Here is a 23,046-nt window from a genome sequence, read left to right as displayed (position 1 = left end):
TTAGGGAGGCACCTTCTAGCCCTACCTACCCACGGCCTATGATTGTTTTAAATGAATGTCACAGACAGAAATAATTTCTTTTTCGTGTTTTATGTCCTGGGTTTGTACAGGAAAATAGAGTCCTGGTCCTTGACTAGGTTGCACAGGCACTATGGTATTAAAAATAAATAAAATAATAATAAAATCATTTCACAGCTTCCTTCCCCCCACCCTTAATTATTAATCCATCAAATCTTTGTCGCCAATATATAGATGAAGAAGGGTCTCACCAGTTATTACCTCAGTGTAATCATTATTCACTGGCTCAGGATGACATTTGATTTTATGGAGTACAAATTCCATAATACAAGGATATTACTTGTAAGACAGGTAGACAAAATGCTCTGCGGGAGATTATATGACTGACTATAAGAAATCTGATTTTAAGATCCTCGATTCAATTTTTCTGCCAAACTTGAGAGAATAATTACAAGATTCAAGAAACTCATTTTGCTGTTTCAAATCTAAGTTCGAAATGTGTTATTTTTGCATGCCTGACTTGCCTGAAGGCATAAACCTTGAGAAGAACGACCCTTTTCCTCACTGTAATCACCCACTCTCTTTTCCTGCCTTTCAACTGCAAGAGCTAAATTGAGCATATGTGCATGTCTTTATGGGTTGTGATCAGGGCTGGCTCCAGGGTTTTTGCCGCCCCAAGCAGCAAAAAGAAGAAGAAGAAGAAGAAAAAAAGCCGTGATCGCGATCTGCAGCACTACCACCGCCGCCTCAGTCTTCGGCGGCAATTCAGCAGCAGGTCCTTCGCTCTGAGAAGGAGTGAGGGACCTGCCACAAATTGACGCTGAAGAGCCGGACGTGCCACTCCTCTCTGTTGGCTGCCCCAAGCACCTGCTTGCTGGGCTGGTGCCTGGAGCCGGCCCTGGTTGTGATGTGTAACAGTGTACCCTTTCTGAGACACCACATCCAGTGGTGCCAGGGGCAGTGCCCCGCCTGTGTGTGGACACGCATGTCAAGTGATGCTCTGGTGAGCTCCTTCGAATCTGCGAGCAGTGAGTGCCAGTGGGCCAAGCAGGAAGCCTGGGCCCAGCTCTTCAGGACAGGAGCTACCTCTGTAGGATGAGTGTGGGACAAGGCTCAGCCCAACTCCCCAAGAATATTTGAGAAAAATTCTGATAAGAAGTTACAAATGTTAGACAGAAATGTCAGATGTCTTAGGGTACGTCTATACTTACCATCCGGGTCGGCGGGTAGCATTCGACTTCTCGGAGTTCGATGTATCGCGTCTAATCTAGACGCGATAGTTCGAACTCCGAACGCGCTCCCGTCGACTCCGGAACTCCACCACCGCGAACGGCAGTGGCGGAGTCGACGGGGGAGCCACGGACTTCGATCCCGCGGCGTCTGGACGGGTGAGTACTTCAAAGTAAGGTAGTCCGAGTTCAGCTACGCTATTCGCGTAGCTGAACTTGCGTACCTTAGTTCGACCCCCCCCTTAGTGTAGACCAGGCCTTAGACACAGTTGAACATGTCGTTCTAGCCTATTCTTTCTAGTGATGGTAAAGTGCTATTCAAGTATTTAAAGATTTATGGTTTCTTCATTATTTATTCTTTTTGTAAGTTTCTGTCTAGAGGAAAGCTTGACATGAGAGCCTTAATGTGTTTGATGTCTGTGTTGGGGCTTCATCATCAGGGAATTGAAGATTAAACTGAAGATATCAGTTAGTGAGGCAGTACAAATACACATAGGTACGTGAGTTTGCAAGTACAGAAGTGAAAGCAATTCATTTGGTTCCAGAACAAAAGCGATAAAGGAAGAAGTCATGTTCCCAAAACCAGTTACTGTACAACAGTACAGTACTAACTTGGGGTTACTGTACTATGCATGTTTTCATCTCACAGAAACAGAGTTTTTATAATTTAAAGCAATGGTACAAAGCTGTAAGAAGCACTTGACCCATTGAAGAATCAATCCCCAAACAAGTATGTACCATTACCTTACATTATAACTGGAAAGGAAGAGAGAACGGAGCAGCTTAAAGGAGTGAGAACAAAACTGAACTTCGAATAAACCACTGCATATCACAAAATGGTGTTTAGTCTTTCCTCACTCTTTGAAGCTGCTAATGAGCCAGGTGTTAGTCTGAGGAAGAGTAAGGAGAAAGCCCTTTCCACTCTCTGATGTGTTTTTCTGTGTAGCAACGTCTGAAAGCCCCTTAGTCCATTAAATCCTACAGCCTCTTTATGGGAGTGCAAACCACCATTAAATCTATCCCTTTAATCTGATAAAACTGCAGTAAATTCCTCATCACTGTCTTCGTGTTGGGATCTGAAGCAAGGACTCGTGGATCTAAAAGTCCACTTCAATTAAAGGAGGACTTTTAGTAATGGAAAATCCTTTTGTCAGGGCTCTAACCACCAGAGGACAAAACCATTGCAAGTTGCAGCTAAATAGCAGGTTAAACAGCATAGTATCAATCTCTGGGCTGTGTCTAGATTCAGGTTTTTGTGAGGTTTTTTTTCCATTGTTGCTGTAGTACTGGCTCAAATCTGGGCAAAGGTGTTTTTACCTCTGTGTTGTCTAGGGTTGCTAATTTTGGCTGGATGTATTTCTGGAAGTTTCATCACATGACATAAACTTTATTTAAATATTAATCTTTAATTCCTGGAGGGTTGGCAACCCTAGATTGTCTAACTCTGTTCAGAGCAGGTCTAGAAACACGCTGGTAAAAAAAAATTATTATAATAATAAAAAAAATTGGTGAATGGTCTGCACTAACCACTACTGATGCTAGGAGAGCTGTGTTGATACCACATTACTGGTGGGGAAATTTCACAAAAACTCGATTGTAGGCAAGACCATAAAAGTCTGCCCTAGAAGTGGGGTTTTTAATCTTTTACTTGAAAGTTTCAGCAACAGATCTCTGACACTCCTGGGACTAATGGTACAATATAATGACAACTTCATGGTCCAAATATACGCATGCACATTCCAAGGAAGGACAAAGAGGTTACTGTGCTAGAATCTCTAAATATTAGCACTATCACAAAGGAGTCTGTTAGTTTCTCAGCAGCAATCACTTTATAAAACTCTGTCCTTGAACTGTCATCGTGTGTGTGTGTGTGTGTGTTTGTCTTGTCTATTTTAGAATGTAAGCTCCTGGGGGTCAGACAACATGTATTACTGCTTGGAAAGTCTGTGAATCTGTGGCAATTTATACACCTCATTTTCCATGATAATATTGTTGTATTGCACCATGAGGCATCATGTTACTTCATGACAGTCTCTCAAGCACACTTTGTAATTAGAGGGACTGTTTAGTGCAGTGTTACACGAATTATGATTTTTAGATTTATGAGTTAGTTGCAAATATTGCATCTGCATTCAGTATTTTCACTCAAGTTGTTTTAGATTGCAGTAATTAAACTTCACATCTGGGATAGCAGACATTAATGGTTTGTCTTCACAGTATTTGCTTTGAGGATAAAATACTTAATCCAATCCAGTGTGCTTTATCTAGCATCCTTTATATACAATACCACAAATTCTTCACTAAAAAAACCAATCATAAATTAAGGAAGGGTTTAAGGTTAGATTTAATGAGGGAGAAAATGTCTCAGAGGGAGAAAGAACAGAATTCCAGTTGCATGGAACAGCACAGTCTGCAATGATATTAAAATTAACAATGACATTAAGTAGGATAAGAAGAGACAAGGATTGTAGGTCATTAACTGTCCCACAAGGACAGGTGTGATTCTGTGAAATTCTTGAAAGCCAGACTGACAGAATTTATAAAGTGTTTGGTAGGTACTGGGAGAGGTAAGACAAAGCCACATTCTTCACAAACTTGCTAAGGTTGTAGTGGAATGTAATGGGGTAATAGAGAGTGAAAAAGTGTCAGATTTTGTATTGTTATTTATGTCTGTAATGCTGTTGGATTAGAAATTGCTATGTTGGGCATATTTTTGGAGCCAAATTTTCCTCATTTACCAAAAAAGAGTTCAATTTAAAAATGGAAATAGATTACTGTCTATTCAGAGTTGTGCCAGTCACTCACTAGTTAAGAGGTAACTTGAACTGAAATTCTGAACAATAGATACTTGTGTTCAAAACCATGTGAAATACATTCAGGACTTTCACTGTTTGCTGTCTTGTATTTCCAGCTGTTGTGTGCCTCTCTCCCATAAATACCACCTGCAGAAGCAGATAAACTTAGTGTTCAAGCCTAACTACTGGCTATTCTAGTGTTATGGGTATTCCTGTGAACAGCCAGGCAAACCATGCATTTTAATACACACCCATATCTAATAAGTTAATTTCAAATATCTTTACTGGCATGAAGTCAATACACTGATTGCCAAACTTATTAAGTACTAGGACATCACAGCATTTACTAATTTATACACATCGTTATAAATTCAGTTTCATGCTAATCACACTTGTCTTCATAGTACATCTCTACCCCAATATAACGTGACCCGATATAATACGAATTCGGATATAACGCGATAAAGCAGCGCTCCGGGGCGGGGGCGGAGCTGCGCATTCCGGCAGATCAAAGCAAGTTCGATATAATGCGGTAAGATTTTTTGGCTCCCAAGGACAGCATTATATCGGAGTAGAGGTGTATTTGCTTTGAGTATAAGATACTTAATCCAATCCAGTATGTTTTAGCTACTATCTTTTATTTACAATATCACAAACTTCTTGACCATAAGATTGTGATCATGTTTTATATAACAAGCAAAATTTCTCCCTAGCCTTTATAGCTGATGTTTTCCTACTAATATGTATTGTTAGAGTTGGGGCAACCAGATAGCAACTGTGAAAAATTGGGACACTTTTTTGGGGGGAGGGGGGGAGGGGGGAGGCAGAGGGGAGAGAGTTGCATATATAAGACAAAGCCCTTAATATTGGGATGGTCATGATATATTGGGACGTCTGGTCACCCTAGTTAAATATCATCCATTAATCCACATGTAGCCATTGCAGACAGAAATTATGACACCAAAGAGAAGTTGTACAGAAGATCCATGTTAGCTGTCTTTTTAGGGCCAACTCTCCTATCTCTCTGTCAAACCTGATCATTCAAAGAGAGGCCTACACTGTCTACCTGGGCTCTGACAATCAGAACATTCTTCTTATTGTTTATTTGTATTACAGTAGCACGTAGGAGCCCTAGTCGTGCACTAGGGCCCTCCTGTGCTACATGCTGTACAAGCACAGAACCACAAGACAGTCCCTGCCTCAAAGAGCTGACAATCTAAATATAAGGCAGGAGACAACCAAGAGATACAGACAGATAAGGAAATGAGTCCGTATTGGTCAGTGTAGTAGGTTGTGGTCTCAGCATTCCAACAGCCTAACCATTGCCACATTTTTTGTAGGTGTCCTGGAAAAGGAGGGCTTTAAGAAGGGATCTGGAGGAAGATAATGAGTTAATTTTGTGGATGTTTACCACAACCATAATATTTGGTTTTAGGCCATTGTAATAGGGAAAAACATACTGTTCTGAAAAGTCATGCTTGGCTGAAAGAAGGAATTGCATCTAAATATGTGTGTTTTTCCTTTCAAAAATGGGGTCCTTTCTAGCCATTGATATAGGGTTTATTTCCTCTGTTAATATTCCCGACTAAGAACAATTTTCATGCATTAGGGAACTTTAACGACATCTGTGGAAAACAATACATCATTGTAAAGAATTATCAGATCTACTGTACATAAAAAGGTGTAATATGAGATCCTGAGCCAATCAGATTCTTTTTCAGCTTCATTTGTTAAAAGATTGTTTTATTTTTAAAGAAGGTATTTGTAGGAAGGTGAAGTTTACCTTTGACAGAGGAGAGGAATGAGGAGTACATAGGACAGCTAGACTCTGAGGCAGGTGCATTATACCACCAGAATGTTTCTTCTGTCTATCTTCATTTCACACAGCATGGCAAATTGAAGCTGGGCAAAATGCACTGTTGTAAACCTGGAGGGTGTGGGAGCCTGGATTCACCAAAAATGGCACAAGGAGTTGTAAATTATGCTCCCTGCACCAGCACTGCCCTGTCTGCTAAAGGAGAGATTTACCCCGCAGAGGGCAGGCAGTGTTACCATTGGTGCCTGCTGCTCAGGGATTTGTAGGAAGCTTTTAAAGCTCGGGGGATCTGTCTCACTTTGATGAAATTTTCTTTGGCAAAACGCACTGTGAGCTTAGAGGGAAACCGGGCCTCACTGAAATCATTGACGCTGATGATTAATTGATAGTGTTTTTTATTCCTAGATCTCAAAAACAAAGGTAGTTGATTATCATTATCCCCATTTTACAGATGGAGAAGTTTTGCTGGCCAGTGTAGTGGGAGAGCCCAGGAAGCAAAGGTGGCCTTACATTACCTTAGGTGCTATCCTGACCCCAGTAAAATCAATGGAAATTTTGCCACTGATTTCAGTAGGTCCAGAATTTCACCCCTTGACTCCTCCTCTGCTTAATCCTTGGTGCAGCAAGGCATCAGACCAATCCTTGGCATGAGCCTGCTCAAACTTATATCCACCTCCCTAAGGCTCAAGGAGCAGTTCTGGTATCTAGGGATTGCCAGGGTATGGGGTGCCTCATCAATGCCCACTTCCCCCCACACATGCCTCTTACAGAGTGTGGAGTATATAGGTGGTGGGCGTCCAGAGAACCCAAGAAGAGTCCTCCACTAGATAGTTAAGCAATAATTTTATTTTAGTTTGCCAAGGCCAAGATTTTGAATATTTGTTATAAACCAAAATATGTTTGGGAAATGATTCTTTAAAAAAAAAATCTCTGCTTTATTTATGACTTTGATTTTTCATCTGCAGTACCATAATTGCTTTTGGAGATGTAAATGATAGGTAACCAGTTTGCCATTAATAGTGCTGCAGAGATCAAGAAAACACAGCAGTGTTAGTGAGATATGGTGGAAAAAAGTTTACTTATTCTTCCTTAAGTTAAAAACAAATGCAGTGGCAGACAAATGAATCACATCTCCTAGATGAGATTGTCCATGACAACTGTATGCCTCTATCAGACTATCCGATGCATTCTCAGTGGAGTTAGCATTTTGGCATGTTTTATTCAATGCATTCAGTGTAGTTACCGCAGCTGTTTCATTGTAGCAGGGAAGTAGAAAAATGACAGGAAAATAAGACATCATTAGCTATGCTCTCAAGTTTTTGGTAAACTGGTCATATTCTGCTTCAATATTCTTTTTTCCCTTTGACATTTGCAGTAAAGTATCTTTTTTTTTTTTGGTAATGGCTGAATCATGTTATGGTTTGTCAAAGAGACACTGCAAAATGCTAAGTAATACATGTCTAATTTAACATTCTAATATAAGTTTGCTGCACTGATTGCACTTCAAGTATTTAAAGAGAAAGTGTTCCTACCTGTGCTATTAATAAACTTAAATTAAGATGCAAACAATGTTTAAACTAATTAAATTTGCACCATTTATGCTGTGTATTTTTTGCATTTTGCTAAGATTCAACAATAAAAATACATTTTAAAGTAATGCTAAGTATCCTCTAGCAGCTTTTTAAAGCGTAGTTCTCAAGCACTTTGCAAAGGTAGATAAGTATCATTATCCCTCTTCTACAGCAGGAGGAACTGAGGCACAGAGACATGTGATTTGCCTACGGTCACACAGCAAGTTAATGGCAGATTCCTAGTCCTTACAATTTTAATTAGTCAATTTCATTTTTTATTTAGTTTATAGTTAGTTATTGCTTCTGGGTGTCATGCATTGCAGTGTTTGAGTTACAATGTGAAGTGATTTTTGGTCCAGAAGGTTTGTGTGAGGTGTAATTTTGCTGTATGGTGGCAGTGCCATAAGTTTGTAGAAACAGTTTTTGTCTGAGCTTGTACCAGACTCTGTTTTCTGCTACCAGTGCTGAAGTTTTCTTCCTTACTGCTTTTTCAATCTGAGAACCATGGTGGTCTGTGTCGGCAGTGGTCCAGGAGAAGGTGCTTGGGTGAAATAGTGTCTATAGCTATATTCAAAGACTAGTTGTAGCTCCTCACTAATTCTTCTATTCTTTAGACTCTTGGGTAGTTTTCTATTATTAAGTTTTGGAATTTGCCAGGGTCCAAGATTTTTTGGAGTAGTGACAAAGATCAGGTATCAGTGATGATATTATTAGATCTATCATTTGTTAATCATGAGATGTTGCATACTCACCTGTGGACATCAGCAGAAATACCCGAGGCTGCTCTTTGATGGTTTTGTTCTTTTCTTGCTTGTAATCTCAAATGCTATGCTTAACTCCAATAAATACAGCAAGTTGTTGTTTGGTTTTTTTTCAAAAATGGACTGGACTAGCCCATGGGGGGGATATGATTCAGTGGATTTTATTTTATTTCTTCCTAACTCGGGTTAATGTTCCCGACCTTGAAATCTGAGGGTGTAAGTTATGACCCCTCCATCATTCCTTTATTTGATTCTGCTTTTGTATTGCTGAGTTTCCAAATCCTTATTCATTCATAAATTGAGCTAAGTTAATAATTGATTCTTCAGTTCAATGGCTGACCTGAAAAATCTGAAAAAAAGAATCTGGTTAGTTTAAAACAAAAACTGTTTTATGTATGTATGTATGTATGTGCATTTGTATTTACTGGTTTCTCTCTCCAAAACAAATAATTAGGCCATATCAAACATGCTTTTGATCCTACTCCAAAAATCGATTGTGTAGAAAATAAGGGGGAAAATGCCCAGAACTTATATTGGATAGATTTATTTTTTTAAAGAAGAAAGTGTGTATAACCTGACCTAACTCTTTTGGCAAATATTTTTGTCTTATTAATGGGAGAAAAATATACAAACCCTATTTCATTTTATTAATTTACCTTTGCAAAGGCTTGTTGTAAGATATAACCATAATTAAAGAAGTTGAACTTGCAATGTTTTCCACCTCTATGGAAGTGACTTAAATAGTATTTAATTAGTGGGCCTGTGTGATTAGATCACCTTCCCTCCTTTAACTTCTGATCATGTGCTTGCCTTCATTTCCCTACTCTGGTTCACTTGCTGTCTCCCTTGGTCATCCTTCAGCTCTCAGCACTATTGGATCACGGAGGTGAGTTAGCCCTTTGGAAAAGTCTGCCCCATCTGGAGTTAACAAACAGACATCCAACACAACAAAACAGAAATCCATCAACCTTGCACTGGGTCTGCTGCCTTACTCCAGGCTCAATAGCCCTTCTGCCCCTCATCTAAGGGGGTTTCTCACCACCTTCCTTAATAACGTTGTAGGGAATCTAGACCCTCCTCTATTCTGGGTCCAAGGCCAGCCACTCTGTGGTCAGTGGAGAAGGTCCAGCAACTTTGATCCCTTGCTACACTTCCCTGGACCTTTCTCTTCCACTGTCCTGAGCCTCCTAGTGCTTCCTACCACTCCTCTGACTTATTGTAGGAGACCCTTCCTGCTCCCTGCCCTTAGGGTAGGTAGGTCTTTTTCTCTCTCTACCTTAGTCTGCTGGCCAAAGAAGCTGAGCTGGTACGAGAGAAAAGAGATTAGTAATTTGGTGATACTATAGGCCAGCAGCAAATTACTTGCTTCTGTGGAGCAAGTAGGGAGCAGGGAGGCAATTGTGTCTCTCTGAGTCAGCAGCATGCTGTCCCTTCTGTGAGCCATGTCCTTGTGGTACAATCCAGCCCTTAATCTTATACTGGACTCCCCCTAGATTCATCCCTGATATAACTTCAGATGATTGAGTCATTTACCGGTAACTACCTGGCCTTACAAAACAAAGGATTTTCCTGCCACTTAGAGGTGGTTGCTGGGTCTCACTTATTTTTTTTTCCTCATCCTTCTTCCATCATTTTCAGTCCTAGCAGCTTTCCCAATTTTGTGTTAGTGTTTTTCTGAGGTTTGCTTCCCATTTTTTATTTTTATTTTTATTTCTCTTTTTTTTCTCATTCTCTTCATGCTTTTCTCCCATTTCACTCCTCTTCTTCTCTCTCTCTTTCTCCCAGGACCTTCTCCACTTCCTTCGTTCTGTTCCAGGATTTTCTGTCCTCTTTCCTCTTCCCTTATTACTTTGACACCTTCTCATCTCTTGTGCTTCTACCCCACTTTTTACCAGAGGAATCCATTGATACCTGAGACATATCTTTGTGCTCCTGTAAAGCAGAGAAGCTAAAATAAGATCTGGCCACACTGCTCCCTGAATTGCAGAGCCCCTCCTCAGTGGGAATAATCTTCTTCTCCATTCCCATTTCTCATCCTGTCTCATGTGGGATAATCAGAGAAAGGAGCTGAGGGAAGAGACAGCCCTTGGAACTCAGAAGCCCCCTTTGTTTATTTCTTTACAACCACTGCTGTGGGCTGAGTGGCAGAGACAGTCACTTATAGCTGGAGCCTCTGTTTCCCCTGAAGCAATCTCGCACCCTCTTAGGGGACCCAGCACCTAAGCCGAGAACCATCACAATAGTGAGAGTTGGTGCCTAACTACCTTGTGGCTTGGCTTTTGAACTGTTATGATGATCATTAAGCCCTTTGTTACATTTTAAAAGCCCTAAAGAGTAAATAACTGTTTATACATCTTCACATTTCATGTAATTTGTTTTAAAGTGCTAAACATTAAAGTTCTTCTTTGGGATGCCTGTATGTGGTTTCCATACTTCACTAGGAATCTTCCATACACATCCGGGGCAGAGCTTGGCCCTAAGCGTTGTTCCTCACTTTGTTCATCCTTTTAGTTTTAATCAATTAATCATTTTTAAGCTCATTTTTTTTGCTTCTTACTTTTTATTATTATTTGTTTCATTTAAATTTTATTTTTCAGACACCTCTCATTGAACCTCACATCCCACTTCGTCCTGCTAAAGCTATTACACAGGTAATGGGGACATAGATGTGCCGGGGAGCTAGGCTGCTGTGCAAATTGAAATAACTGATGGTAGCAGTTTTTCCAATATGGGGGGATGATATTCTGCTAATACCATTTGGGCCTTTGAGTATTTTAGGGTATGTCTACACTACGGGATTATTCTGATTTTACATAAACCGGTTTTGTAAAACAGATTGTATAAAGTCGAGTGCACGCGGCCACACTAAGCATATTAATTCGGCGGTGTGCATCCATGTACCGAGGCTAGCGTCGATTTCCGGAGCGTTGCACTGTGGGTAGCTATCCCGTAGCTATCCCATAGTTCCCGCAGTCTCCCCCGCCCATTGGAATTCTGGTTTGAGATCCCAATGCAAAAACAGTGTCGCGGGTGATTCTGGGTAAATGCCGTCACTCAATCCTTCCTCCGTGAAAGCAACGGCAGACAATCGTTTCGCGCCCTTTTTCCCTGGATTGCCCTGGCAGACGCCATAGCATGGCAACCATGGAGCCCGTTTTGCCTTTTGTCATTGTCACCGTATGTGTACTGGATGCTGCTAACAGACGCGGTACTGCAGTGCTACACAGCAGCATTCATTTGCCTTTGCAAGATAGCAGAGATGGTTACCATCCCTATTGCACCGTCTGCCATTGTAAATTGGCGATGAGATGACGGTTATCAGTCGTTCTGTAGCGTCTGCTGCTGTCATGGGTGCTCCTGGCTGGCCTCGCTGAGGTCAGCTGGGGGCGCATGGACAAAAATGGGAATGACTCCCCGGGTCATTCCCTTCTTTATGTTTTGTCTAAAAATAGAGTCAGTCCTGCCTAGAACATGGGGCAAGTGTACTAGAGAACCAGAGAGCACAGCCGCTCCATGTCAGAGCCCCAGAGATCCTGCAGAAATGATGAGCTGCATGCCATTCTAGGGTCCCTGCAAGAACCCCACCCGTTGCTTCCCTCCTCCCCCAACCCTCTTGGGCTACCGTGGCAGTGTCCCCCCATTTGTGTGATGAAGTAATAAAGAATGCAGGAATAAGAAACACTGACTTTTAGTGAGATAAAATGAGGGGGAGGAAGCCTCCAGCTGCTATGATAGTCCAGGCAGGACATTAAAGGGTGCGGGGGGGAGAGGAGCCCAGCCTTCCACTGCTATGATAGTCCAGGCAGTACAGAATCTTGTCTTTAGACATGAAAGCGGGGAAGCTGATGGATCTCAGCCTCCAGTTGCTATGATGAAGACAGTTACCAGCTGTTCTGTACCATCTGCCGGGAATGACCGGGAGTCATTCCCATTTTTACCCAGGCGCCCCTGGCCGACCTCACCGAGGCCAGCCAGGAGCACTCATGGGCTGATGATGATGACGATGGATAGCAGTCGTATTGTACCGTCTGCCACCAGGAAGGGGATGCTGGTGTTCAGCGCTGCAGCACTCCGTCTACCAGCAGCATGCAGTAGACATAGGGTGACATTGAAAAAAGGCAAGAAACGTTTTTATTCTCTTTTCTTTCATATGAAAAGAAATTGACGACATATACCCTGAAACACACAGAAAAATGTTTTTGACCCTTCAGGCATTGGGAGCTCAGCCAAGAATGCAAATGCTTTTCGGAGACTGCGGGGACTGTGGGATAGCTGGAGTCCTCAGTACCCGCTCTCTCCCTCCATGAGCATCCATTTGATTCTTTGGCTTTCCGTTATGCTTATCACACAGCACTGTGCTGTGGACTCTGTATCATAGCCTGGAGATTTTTTCAAATGCTTTGTCATTTCATCTTCTGTAACGGAGCTCTGATAGAACAGATTTGTCTCCCCATACAGCGATCAGATCCAGTATCTCCCGTACGGTCCATGCTGGAGCTCTTTTTGGATTTGGGACTGCATCATCACCCATGCTGATCAGAGCTCCATGCTGGGCAAACAGGAAATGAAATTCAAAAGTTCGCGGGGCTTTTCCTGTCAACCTGGCCAGTGCATCTGAGTTCAGATTGCTTTCCAGAGCGGTCACAATGGTGCACTGTGGGATACCGCCCGGAGGCCAATACCGTCGATTTGCGGCCACACTAACCCTAATCTGACATGGCAATACCGATTTCAGCGCTACTCCTCTCGTCGGGGAGGAGTACAGAAATCGGTTTAAAGAGCCCTTTATATCGATATAAAGGGCCTTGTTGTGTGGATGGGTGCAGGGTTAAATTGGTTTAACGCTGCTAAATTCGGTTTAAACGTGCAGTATAGACCAGGCCTTAAACTTAGAGTCCTCACAATTTTAGTGTTCTTCACAGTTAACCATTTGTGCAGAGGCTTTTATTTTATGGGGGTTTGGATGGTATTTTTTCTTTCAGCAAGCTATATAGTCAAATATTAAAAATGTTTAACATCTGTTCATTTTGTTCCCTTTTATTCTTCATCTTCACCAAGGTGCCATCAGAAAAGATCCTCAGAGCTGGAAAGATTTTACGCAATGCAATTCTTTCCCGAGCACCTCATATGATAAGAGATCGTAAATATCATCTGAAGACTTACAGGTGTGTGTGAACTGATCGCGTAAAGGGTTTGGAACTTTTACATCTACCATCCTCTGACTTGTGATTTATGCCTTACTATGCCTTCAGGTCTCAAACGGTCTGAAATTATTCTGGGATGATATTTGTTTCAGGGTGTTATGAAGTGTTTAATGTTCTTGTTAAATCCTTTCTAGGTAATTTGACTGGAAATTGATTGTGAACGAAACATACATATAACCCCCCCATAAAAGTTAATATTACAGTTAGCTGGAATATTTTACACATCAGGGTGAAAATATAGATCCAGGTCTTTTGGTGTATTACTAAATAATGACTGAAAATCTCATTAAAAGACTGTGCTACTGTATTGATCCCAAACGTGCTGCACCCATTTTGCTCAATGTGGAGTTCTGAAAGTTCACATAGTGAAATGCAGTTTTCACATCATATAAATTCTCAGGTCTATTTGAAATTAAACTTTTCACTTTACAGTCAGTCTTTCTGATCTTCCTTTTGGTGGCAGCACTGTCTTGCTGAAAGGGGACTTTTGTGACACTGGCAAGATAGGCATTGAAAGTCCACAACTATAAATGATTCTTTATCATATTGTCTTGCTGGATTAAGAAACATTTGAGTAGCTTTACTGTTTAATATTTAATCCAAATGATTCATACGTGATTCTGAGTATACAGAAAGTGGTTTACAATCTCTAAGTACTTCCACTTTTGATAGTTAATCAGTGTATCACTGATCTACTTTTTCAGAGAGATAGTTTTCCATTAGATTTCAGTCTAAAATTGACTGACGTTAATTTGATGTATTATAAACCAGTGAGAAATTTGGAACACTTGTGTTTATCAGAATGACTGTAGCAATAAGAGTTTCTGAGGTTATAGTTCCTTGTTTCAGAATACTTATAGGAGAGATACTCTGGCAGGAGGCACAGTGCATGCAGGTCGGTGCTATGGAAGCTCCTCCATATGACTCTGCCAATTTACCGTAAGCAAAAAAACACTTGCTATTCTGTTCTTCAGCCTCTTGAATAAAGACTACCAGTGCTATAGAACTGTATCAAACTGGGTAGGTGGCCAGTGGAGTTCTGTTGGTTTCTTTCTTGGGTATCTACAAGATCTTCACCAAGCATTCTCAAAACTATGATACCCACACGAGGAAATAAGGAAACAAATCAACAGAGCCAGATGTGTACCCAGAAGCCTCCTGCTGCAAGACAAGTCCAAGAAAGAAACCAACAGAACTCCATTGGCCATCATCTACAGTCCTCAGTTAAAACCTCTCCAACGCATCGTCAGTGATGTACAACCCATCCTGGACAACGATCCCTCGCTTTCACAGGCCTTGGGAGGCAGGCCAGTCCTCGCCCACAGACAACCCGCCAACCTTAAGCATATTCTCACCAGCAACCACACACCGCACCATAGTAATTCTAACTCAGGAACCAATCCATGCAACAAACCTCAATGCCAACTCTGCTCACATATCTACACCAGTGACACCATCACAGGACCTAACCAGATCAGCCACAACATCACCAGTTCATTCACCCACACGTCCACCAATGTAATATACGCCATCATGTGCCAGCAATGCCCCTCTGCTATGTACATTGGTGTGACGAAGTGGGACTGTTCGCACTGGGGGCTGGGTACAGATCCTAAGTATCTAGCAGCAAAAGGCCATGCATGCAAATGCCATGCCTGCTCTGTCGCTAGCTGGCCCTGCCCCCCCCTCCCCCTCCAGCAAAATAGGTGCTGTGGGAGAAGGGGGAGGTGTGGGGTGACCTCCTGGCAGGGAAGAGGAGAGGGAGGGAGAGGAGGGGGGGAGGGGGGGCAGATGGGGAGGGGGCTGAGAGAGAGAGGGAGGGGAGAGGGCTGGCTGGGGGGGGGGGGGGGGGGGCCCCCAAAAAAAGGAGATCCGGGGGGGGTCTGGTTATCTGTGCCTGCCTGACCTGTGGTGTGACTGTATTAAACCTGTCTTCTGCTTTGCTGGCTGGCTGGCTGGCTGGCTGGGGTGGAGAGGGGCAGGGGGGGGGGCGGGGGGCACACCACACCCCCCACACAATTGGCCAAACTGGACAGTCCCTATGTAAAAGAATAAATGGACACAAGTCAGATATTAGGAATGGCAATATACAAAAACCTGTAAGAGAACACTTCAGTCTCCCTGGACACAGAATAGCAGATTTAAAGGTAGCCATCCTGCAGCAGAAAAACTTCAGGACCAGACTTCAAAGAGAAACTGCTGAGCTTCAGTTCATTTGCCAATTTGACACTATCAGCTCAGGATTAAACAAAGACTGTGAATGGCTAGCCAACTACAAAAGCAGTTTCTCCTCCCTTGGTGTTCAAACCTCAGCTACTAGAAGAAGGCCTCATCTTCCCTGATTGAACTAACCTCATTATCTCTAGACTGATTCTTGCCTGCATATTTATACCTGCCTCTGGAAATTTTCACTACATGCATCTGATGAAGTGGGTATTTACCCACAAAAGCTTATGCTCCAATACGTCTGTTAGTCTATAAGGTGCCACAGGACTCTTTGTCGCTTTCTTCAAAAACAAGTCACTCTCTAATCTAAATACGAGCATTTCAGTATCCCCTATCACCTTCAGATTTAGAAGCTGTACATGTATTGTAGAATAGTGATATTTGTCCAGATGGACCAGACAGTTGCTGTTTTATATGGGCTTTTCTAGCTTTGGTCATGCTGCTGGGGTTTCTTCTGCTCTGATGCTTTATCTATTGTTATGACAAAGAGTAGGCCTTTACATCTGAAGATGGTCAGAGCCAGGGTATTTCTGATTTCCTTTGAGAGGTTATTCCAGAGCCTTGGGACTGCTGTTGAGAAGGGTTTTCCTCCAGCATAAGAGCTTATACGTGGGATGTGTCAGTCATGATCTGTTAGATAATTACAGCTAGCATGGGGGCGGGGCCTAGAGAAGAGTGTAAGCAAAATCCCCCAATAGGCTTGTAGCTCAATACCAGAAAATCCAATAGTGATCAGGGAACTAATGCAGATTGTGGAGCACCATTATAATAATCTCTCTTCAGCTCCTCCTGTGTGGGCTCCATTGGTTAGCTACGTGCTTGAAGCCTAATGTATCTGTCTTCACTCAGTGCCCTGCAAAATATAAGACTGGCCCCTTCCAAAGGACAAAGGCAACAAATGTACTTTATCAGCCAACTGCCTCATATTGAACTTGTTACATTTGATATCTACTGGAGTAAATTATCCCCCCCACACACCTTTTTTTAATGCCTGATAATTTGTGGAAAGCTTTCTTAGGGTACGTCTTCACTACTGGCTGTATCGGCAGGTAGCAATCAATTTCTCGGGGATTGATATATCGCATCTCATCTATATATCGATCCCCAAACGCGCTCCTGTCGACTCTGGAACTCCACCAACGCGAACAGCGGTAGCGGAGTCGACAGGGGGAACCGCGGACGTCGATCTCGCGCCATGAGGACGGTAGGTAACTCGATCTAAGATACTTCGACTTCAGCTACGCTATTCACGTAGCTGAAGTTGCGTATCTTAGATCGATCCCCCTCCTAGTGTAGACCAGCCCTTAGTGATTGTGCACATGGAGTTTGGAACTCTGTTCTGGGTAGGCCTTGAAATTCTGAGTTAGTATGTTTCTTGGGAAAATTATAGAAAGATATGGCTACAGTGTAAGATAAATCTGTGAAATTTACTGCTAAAAGAAATGTAGTAAGTGTAAAAAGAATTGAACATTTATGTGAATAATAAATAGTATCTAAAGTTACATTAGCTAGGTTAAAAATTGTTATTGCTGTTGTTAATTAGATAGTACCTCAAATGTGCATGGCTCTTCAATTTCCCCACTTGTAAAATGGGGATCGTAATACTGACCACCTTTGTAAAGTGCTTGGAGATCTACGGATGAAAAGCGCTGTATAAGAGTTAGGTGGTGGTATTATTTATTACTTACAGAAATAAAAAAGTCCTTTACCAATACAGCAGTCGTCATGCTTCAAGGTAAAAGTTGATCAACTAGTGTCATCCCAGTATAGTATTGCAAACGTAGGTGCTTTGTGTGGTATACTTAAAGCTTCCTTTGAAGTATGAGGCATAAGATACTGCACTAGGTGATCTAGTATGGCACGGAGTAGCTCTTATGTTCTTAGAATTCCATTTCCCAGAAGGTTTGGATTGTTTTGCTTAAATAATTCTCTCAAAACTAAGCATTTTTGACAGGTCTTTCAAACAGGTATAAATAGATGATAGTGATTGCTTCAGCATTGTTTTTTCTATAATGGGGTCTGACTAGTCCCGCTGATGCAGGTTGCTGATACTGCTACTCGTGACAGATGCTTTAAACAATCTCCTTTTACTGACCTGTTTTAATATGATTTTTTTGACTCTCAGGCAATGTTGTGTAGGAACAGAACTGGTAGACTGGATGATGCAACAAAGTCCTTGTGTTCATTCGCGAACACAGGCTGTCGGCATGTGGCAAGTATTGCTGGAGGAAGGTGTTCTTAACCATGGTAAGATAAACTTCGTCAGATGCCAGCTAACATGTTGGAAATACCTCCCAATAAAGTCTTTATGGGTCTCCTTCATGAAAAAAGAAGGGATTGTGATCCCATTAGAAACACAGCAGACTGCATCTTAATTCATCCGGGTAAATGCAGCAGTATTGACTGCAGCATTCCACCAATATTTCTTTGTAACTCAGGAGACTGTTCAAAAGTAAATGAAATTGCAATCTAATGGTGGCAGGAATTCTAATTATGTTTATTAGTGTGTGGTCAGGGTTCACGGCTAGTGTGGTTATATAGTCATCTTTGCATATATTGAAAAACCCCCATGAGATGTGCTGGCACAGTGACATAAAAGTAATGGATTATGAATAGAGGTGGGCCTGAGCTACAACATTTGGACCTGGATCCAGATGTTTCCAAGTGTTTGGATCCATGGGTTTGGGTTGGCCTGTTATAAGAACCACTTAAAAAATTCAGATCTGGATTTCAAACATCTTAATGTTCAGATCTAAATTTTGGTTTGGGTTTATCTCTGGTTTTCCCCCTGCCTTTACATATACCCCTCCTGTCCCCTTCTTTAACATCACAAACACTTTCAGATCAGGTTCAGTGTCCAAGGTTTTGTGTGTGTGAATCACTGAACTTCCAAACTGCACCTCCATCTACTTCCTTTGTCCCTTGCACCCCAGAGAGGATTCATCCCTGTAGGAAGGCAGAGTGTTTTCTCCACTGTCCTTCCCTGAGCGGAATTACAGCTCTAACCTATGACAAGGGCTACACAGAACCTGCAGTGTTTGCTGCATGGATGCCTTGAATCAGCGCACCACCTGGCCACCCTGGCCATGCCCCCGTTAAGTCAGCATTTCCCACATTTGGAGTGGAACTGTCTGCTTGCTTGGATGGGAGATTGTGGGTGGGTGTTTTGCGCTGTTGTAATCTTATCGTGACAGACATTCTGCTCTCAAAAGCCTTCCACTAGAGTCTGTGCCAGTGAATTTGGCCCTGCCAATATACACAGTAGCCTCCGGGGGCCCTTGTGGTTGTTAGAGTAGCTTAGAAGGAGTATAGATACTTCTCAATATAGTGTGATGATACTGACTGGGTAAGGAAATCATACTAGAGGGTCTTGTTGGAACAGCTTTGTTTAAATAGAGTTGTTGTTTATACAATTATTGGTCCAGTGTGGACAGTTTCACTTGAATGAATTGCTTTGGGGAAAAAAATGTGTGAGAGAAAGCTACAAGTATAGAAACCTTTTAGAAAGCATTTGTAGTGCAAAATTAAGAAAAAGTTCCTAGACCTGCAGTTTTGTACAAACTATTAATGTGTATCAGCAAGAAGTGCAATTCACTCTCTCTTGGTATTTCTCTGCCATTTTCTCTTGCTTGTTAAACTATTATGTCTCTGCCACACACCACATAATATACCATATCTGTGAAGGTTCCTTTTTAATGGGGAGATACCTGATATTGATACCTGATGTCAATGATGTTGCTTTCAGTGGATCAAGAACACCATTTCCAAGACAAATACTTGTTTTATCGATTTTTGGATGATGAGCATGAAGATGCCCCAATGCCAACTGAGGAAGAGAAGAAGGAATGTGATGAGGAGCTGCAGGATACTATGCTTCTGCTGTCTCAGATTGGTCCAGATGCACATATGAGGATGATTCTCAGAAAACCGTAAGCAGATTAATAGGTTAATATTTTAGATTGGTCTCAACAACCCTGAACTTTGCAACACAGTGGGGTCAAAATTTTAGCCCAAATCTATAGCCATTTTTTGTGGCTCATGCCTCTGGCCTCTGAAAAAATCTTTATATTCTGCTGCCTGTTTCTCCATATAACAAGAGAAACTATGAGGGACCTATGGCATATTGATAGGCTTCCTTTTGACTGATTACTCCATTTCAGCATCAGTCCACTGAAACTGTACAAAATGTAAAAGTGTCTTATAAAATCCATCCAGTTTCAGCCCTTTATCACTGTTTATAAGCTGGGCTGCGAATTCAAGATGAGCAGCAATGTCTGTAAATAGTCACTGTGTTCGCCTCTGTGGGAAGTACAGCATGTTGAACTTTTATTTCTGCTGCCACTCTTCACAGAAATAAGAAAATATGCAATTTCAGAATACCGTTACATTTAACACTCTCAGAACTGGCATGCCACTCAGCTAGGTGTCAATCATTTAACAATTAATGGACTGTTAAGCTATCAACACAGCAGATAGCTTCTTACCTGTAATGTTCCATAGCAGTCGTTCTGCCAAATTCATCTGCGGTAGAACTGCACTGTCTTCACTAGAGTTATATCAGGGATTAATTTGGCTCATTGCATTTACTAGCAAAATATGAAACTTTCCATGACTATGGTTTATTGATATGCTTTTTATTGTTATAAAATCAATATATGTTTTTTAAAATTCTGATTCTGTGTCACATGAAGAGGTCTGCATTTTTCAGATGGAAACTAACGCCGTCATATCCACCAGGTTAAACTTCTGTCTCAAAACCATTGGTTCAGTCCATGTTTTTATGAATATACTTCAGGTACAGTGAAACCTGCACTAAGGCCCTCCTCCAGTAGGCAACCCTATGTCTTAAATGCTCAATTTATAGTGACTGCAAAGCTTCCAATACAAAGTTTATTCAACCTTTATTTAAAGACCCCTTTATGAGGCACATGAATTTTGGTGACTGCTTAAGACAGGTTTCATTGGCTTTTAAATTCACTGAGAATAATTCTTTCAAGTGAACTTCTGATTTCATAAAGGTCAGTTCAAGAAAGATATGCACACGGGGCCTGATCTTGCTTCCTTTGAGGTCATTGGCAAAAATCTTTTTGCATTTGCAGGAACTGGGCTGGGCCTATAATGTAACATGGAAGTTTTCCTACTAAAAATTGTTTGAATACAACAGAACTATTTGACAAAAGAGTCCTCTTGTTCAGAGGTAGTGAGTTATATGGGCCCGTGGTGCCTGTGCTCCACCAATATTCAGAGCACGGGGCGGGCTCCACCAATGTTCAGGGCAGGGCCTCTCCCCTGGCCCCGTTCACCGGCCCCGCGCACCTGCCCCGGAGCATCCCTCCACTCTGGGCAGTGGCTGGCTGCCACTCTCCATGCTGCACTCTCTTGCTGGCTGCTGGCTGTTTCCTTTCACATTGCGTCCACCAGTGCTGCTCCACCGCTCGGGCTACAAAGGAGTGGGGCAGGCTGAGGCGGCTGCTGCTGTCTGCAGAGGGAGGAGGCACACATGATGTGATGGCAGCTTGCCCCCGGGGCGCTGACCCTTCACCAGTCAGGCCACTAGGTGACAGGGTGCATCCTCCTCCCTCTCCTCCACCCCCCCCCCCCCGGCCCTGGGCAGCGCGCACACAGCACCGTGGCGAGCCGCAGCGTCTCTTGATTCAAAGACGCTTTTGATATGCCCCATGCAGGTTCCAGGACGGCTGAGGCAACAGTATTTGCTACTCTGCTGCCTCAGCTGCCCTGGAACCTGCATGGGGCATATCAAAAGCATCTTGGAATCAAGAGACGCTTTTCCCCAGAGCAGGCAGAGCTGCAGCGCCCGGGACCCCTGGGCCCTTTTAAATTGCCTGGGCCCCTGGGCAATTGTCCCCCTTATCCCCCGCATCAGCAGGCCTGGCTGGCAGGGAGAGGGGAGCCCCTCCTCCGGAGCTCGCTGCTGCTGGTGGAGAGAGGGCTGGGAGGAGTCTTCCTCTGGCCCCAGTCCTGGGGCAGCCTGCCTGCACCCTAAACTCCTCATCCCCAGCCCCACCCTAGAGCCTGCACTCCCAGCCAGAGCTCTCACCCCCCCTGCACCCTAATCCTCTGCCCTATCCCTGAGCCCCCTCCCACACTCTAGAGCCTGCACCCCCAGCCAGAGCCCTCATCCCTCCCACATCCCAACCCCCTGCCCTAGCCTTGAGCCCCCTCCCACAGCCCAGATCCCTCACCCTCAGCGAGAGCCCTTATCCCCCCTGTACCCCCACACACCGTGCAATATAGGGAAACTGTTAAACGCTTACTCTTTCCAGTCCATTTTTACATTATTTATATTGGCTTACAAGGCAGGTGTTGGGGGGCGGGACTTGGACCCGTTCTGGACACCACCAAAAATTATACAAACCTGTTGCCCATTGCTCTTGTTCTATTTCTGTTCTGCATTCTTTCCCTCCTCTCCTCTTGTCTCTGTGTTGTCTGTTTAGAATGCTCTTTGGCACAGGGGCCTATCTTATTATATGTATGTGAAGCAGTTAGCACATTTTTGAGCACAACATGAATAAACAACAAATGGTTAATAAAAAATGTTGAATTTCAAAAAGTATAAGCATTAAAATCAGATATTTGGTCTTGTAGAAGATGATTTCTAGTGTGGCAGTACTTTAAAATGGACAGCTTCCATTTTTGTTAATGATAGAGGTCACTACTGCACTGAAAATCAAAGGAGCTTTCCCTGTGTCACACACTAAAGGAAAGGCAAGCCATGAGCCCGATGCTTCTGCAAACCTATCTAGGGTCAGTGAAACTCAGCATTTTTCATTTATGGAGTTTTTCTATCTGTCTTCCATTGAGATGGGGAGCAGAATTCCTCAAACCCATGAGTAGATTGGAGTTGACCCATCAAATTCAGGGACTACCTGAGAACGGTGGAGACCAGAACCATATTGACGCATACTTTTGCACCACTTCCTAGCCCCTCACCATCTGATGGTTGCGTGGCTTCTGTAGAAGTGTTCCCGTGGACTACAATGCTTACGGTGCCCACTAAATCCTTCTGCATATGGTGGCTTTCACTGGACTCAGCACAACCAATATAAGTTAATACTGACAAGATCAGTGATAATTATCACCCTAACTCCTTCCAGAGAGTTGAGAGGAGGATGGGGGAATGTTGCTGAGAATAGCGTCTGTTCCCCCTCCATATGTCCTCTCCTTACCTCCACAGGCCGGATCCCCATGGAAAATCCTCTAAGGATATTCCATGAGGTGTTGGGAACAGAGAGAACATATTTCATATTTTCAGCCTATGGTACCATATTAATGACTGTTATAAAGTGTACATTACATTACTGGAAGTTGGGCATCCTGTCCGTGCTAAGATGTATCAATGCCTTTGAAACCTCAGTGGATCCTCAAAGGCCTAGCAGTTTTGATTAGACACCACTACATCTGCCAG

The 23,046-nt window shown here is 42.8% G+C and overlaps 1 protein-coding gene across 8 annotated transcripts in view; it reads left to right on the top strand.

Annotated features, from left to right (window-relative positions):
• RAPGEF4 (Rap guanine nucleotide exchange factor 4) overlaps positions 1 to 23,046 on the top strand; it is a 209,822-nt gene that overhangs the window by 122,622 nt on the left and 64,154 nt on the right. For 7 of the 8 annotated variants that reach the window (XM_039494904.1, XM_039494905.1, XM_039494910.1 and 4 more), the window contains 4 exons: positions 10,788 to 10,841; positions 13,249 to 13,355; positions 17,746 to 17,867; positions 19,366 to 19,549. In XM_039494904.1, the coding sequence (XP_039350838.1) occupies positions 10,788 to 10,841; positions 13,249 to 13,355; positions 17,746 to 17,867; positions 19,366 to 19,549 (467 nt within the window). The remainder of the gene's footprint in view (positions 1 to 10,787; positions 10,842 to 13,248; positions 13,356 to 17,745; positions 17,868 to 19,365; positions 19,550 to 23,046) is intronic. The other variant, XM_039494907.1, reaches the window with a different exon arrangement.

The sequence above is a fragment of the Mauremys reevesii genome, linkage group 11 (assembly GCF_016161935.1).
Source record: "Mauremys reevesii isolate NIE-2019 linkage group 11, ASM1616193v1, whole genome shotgun sequence".
Taxonomy (NCBI): domain Eukaryota; kingdom Metazoa; phylum Chordata; order Testudines; family Geoemydidae; genus Mauremys; species Mauremys reevesii.
The sequence above is the reverse complement of the archived record's forward strand: the minus strand, read 5'-3'. Positions and strand labels throughout refer to the sequence as shown.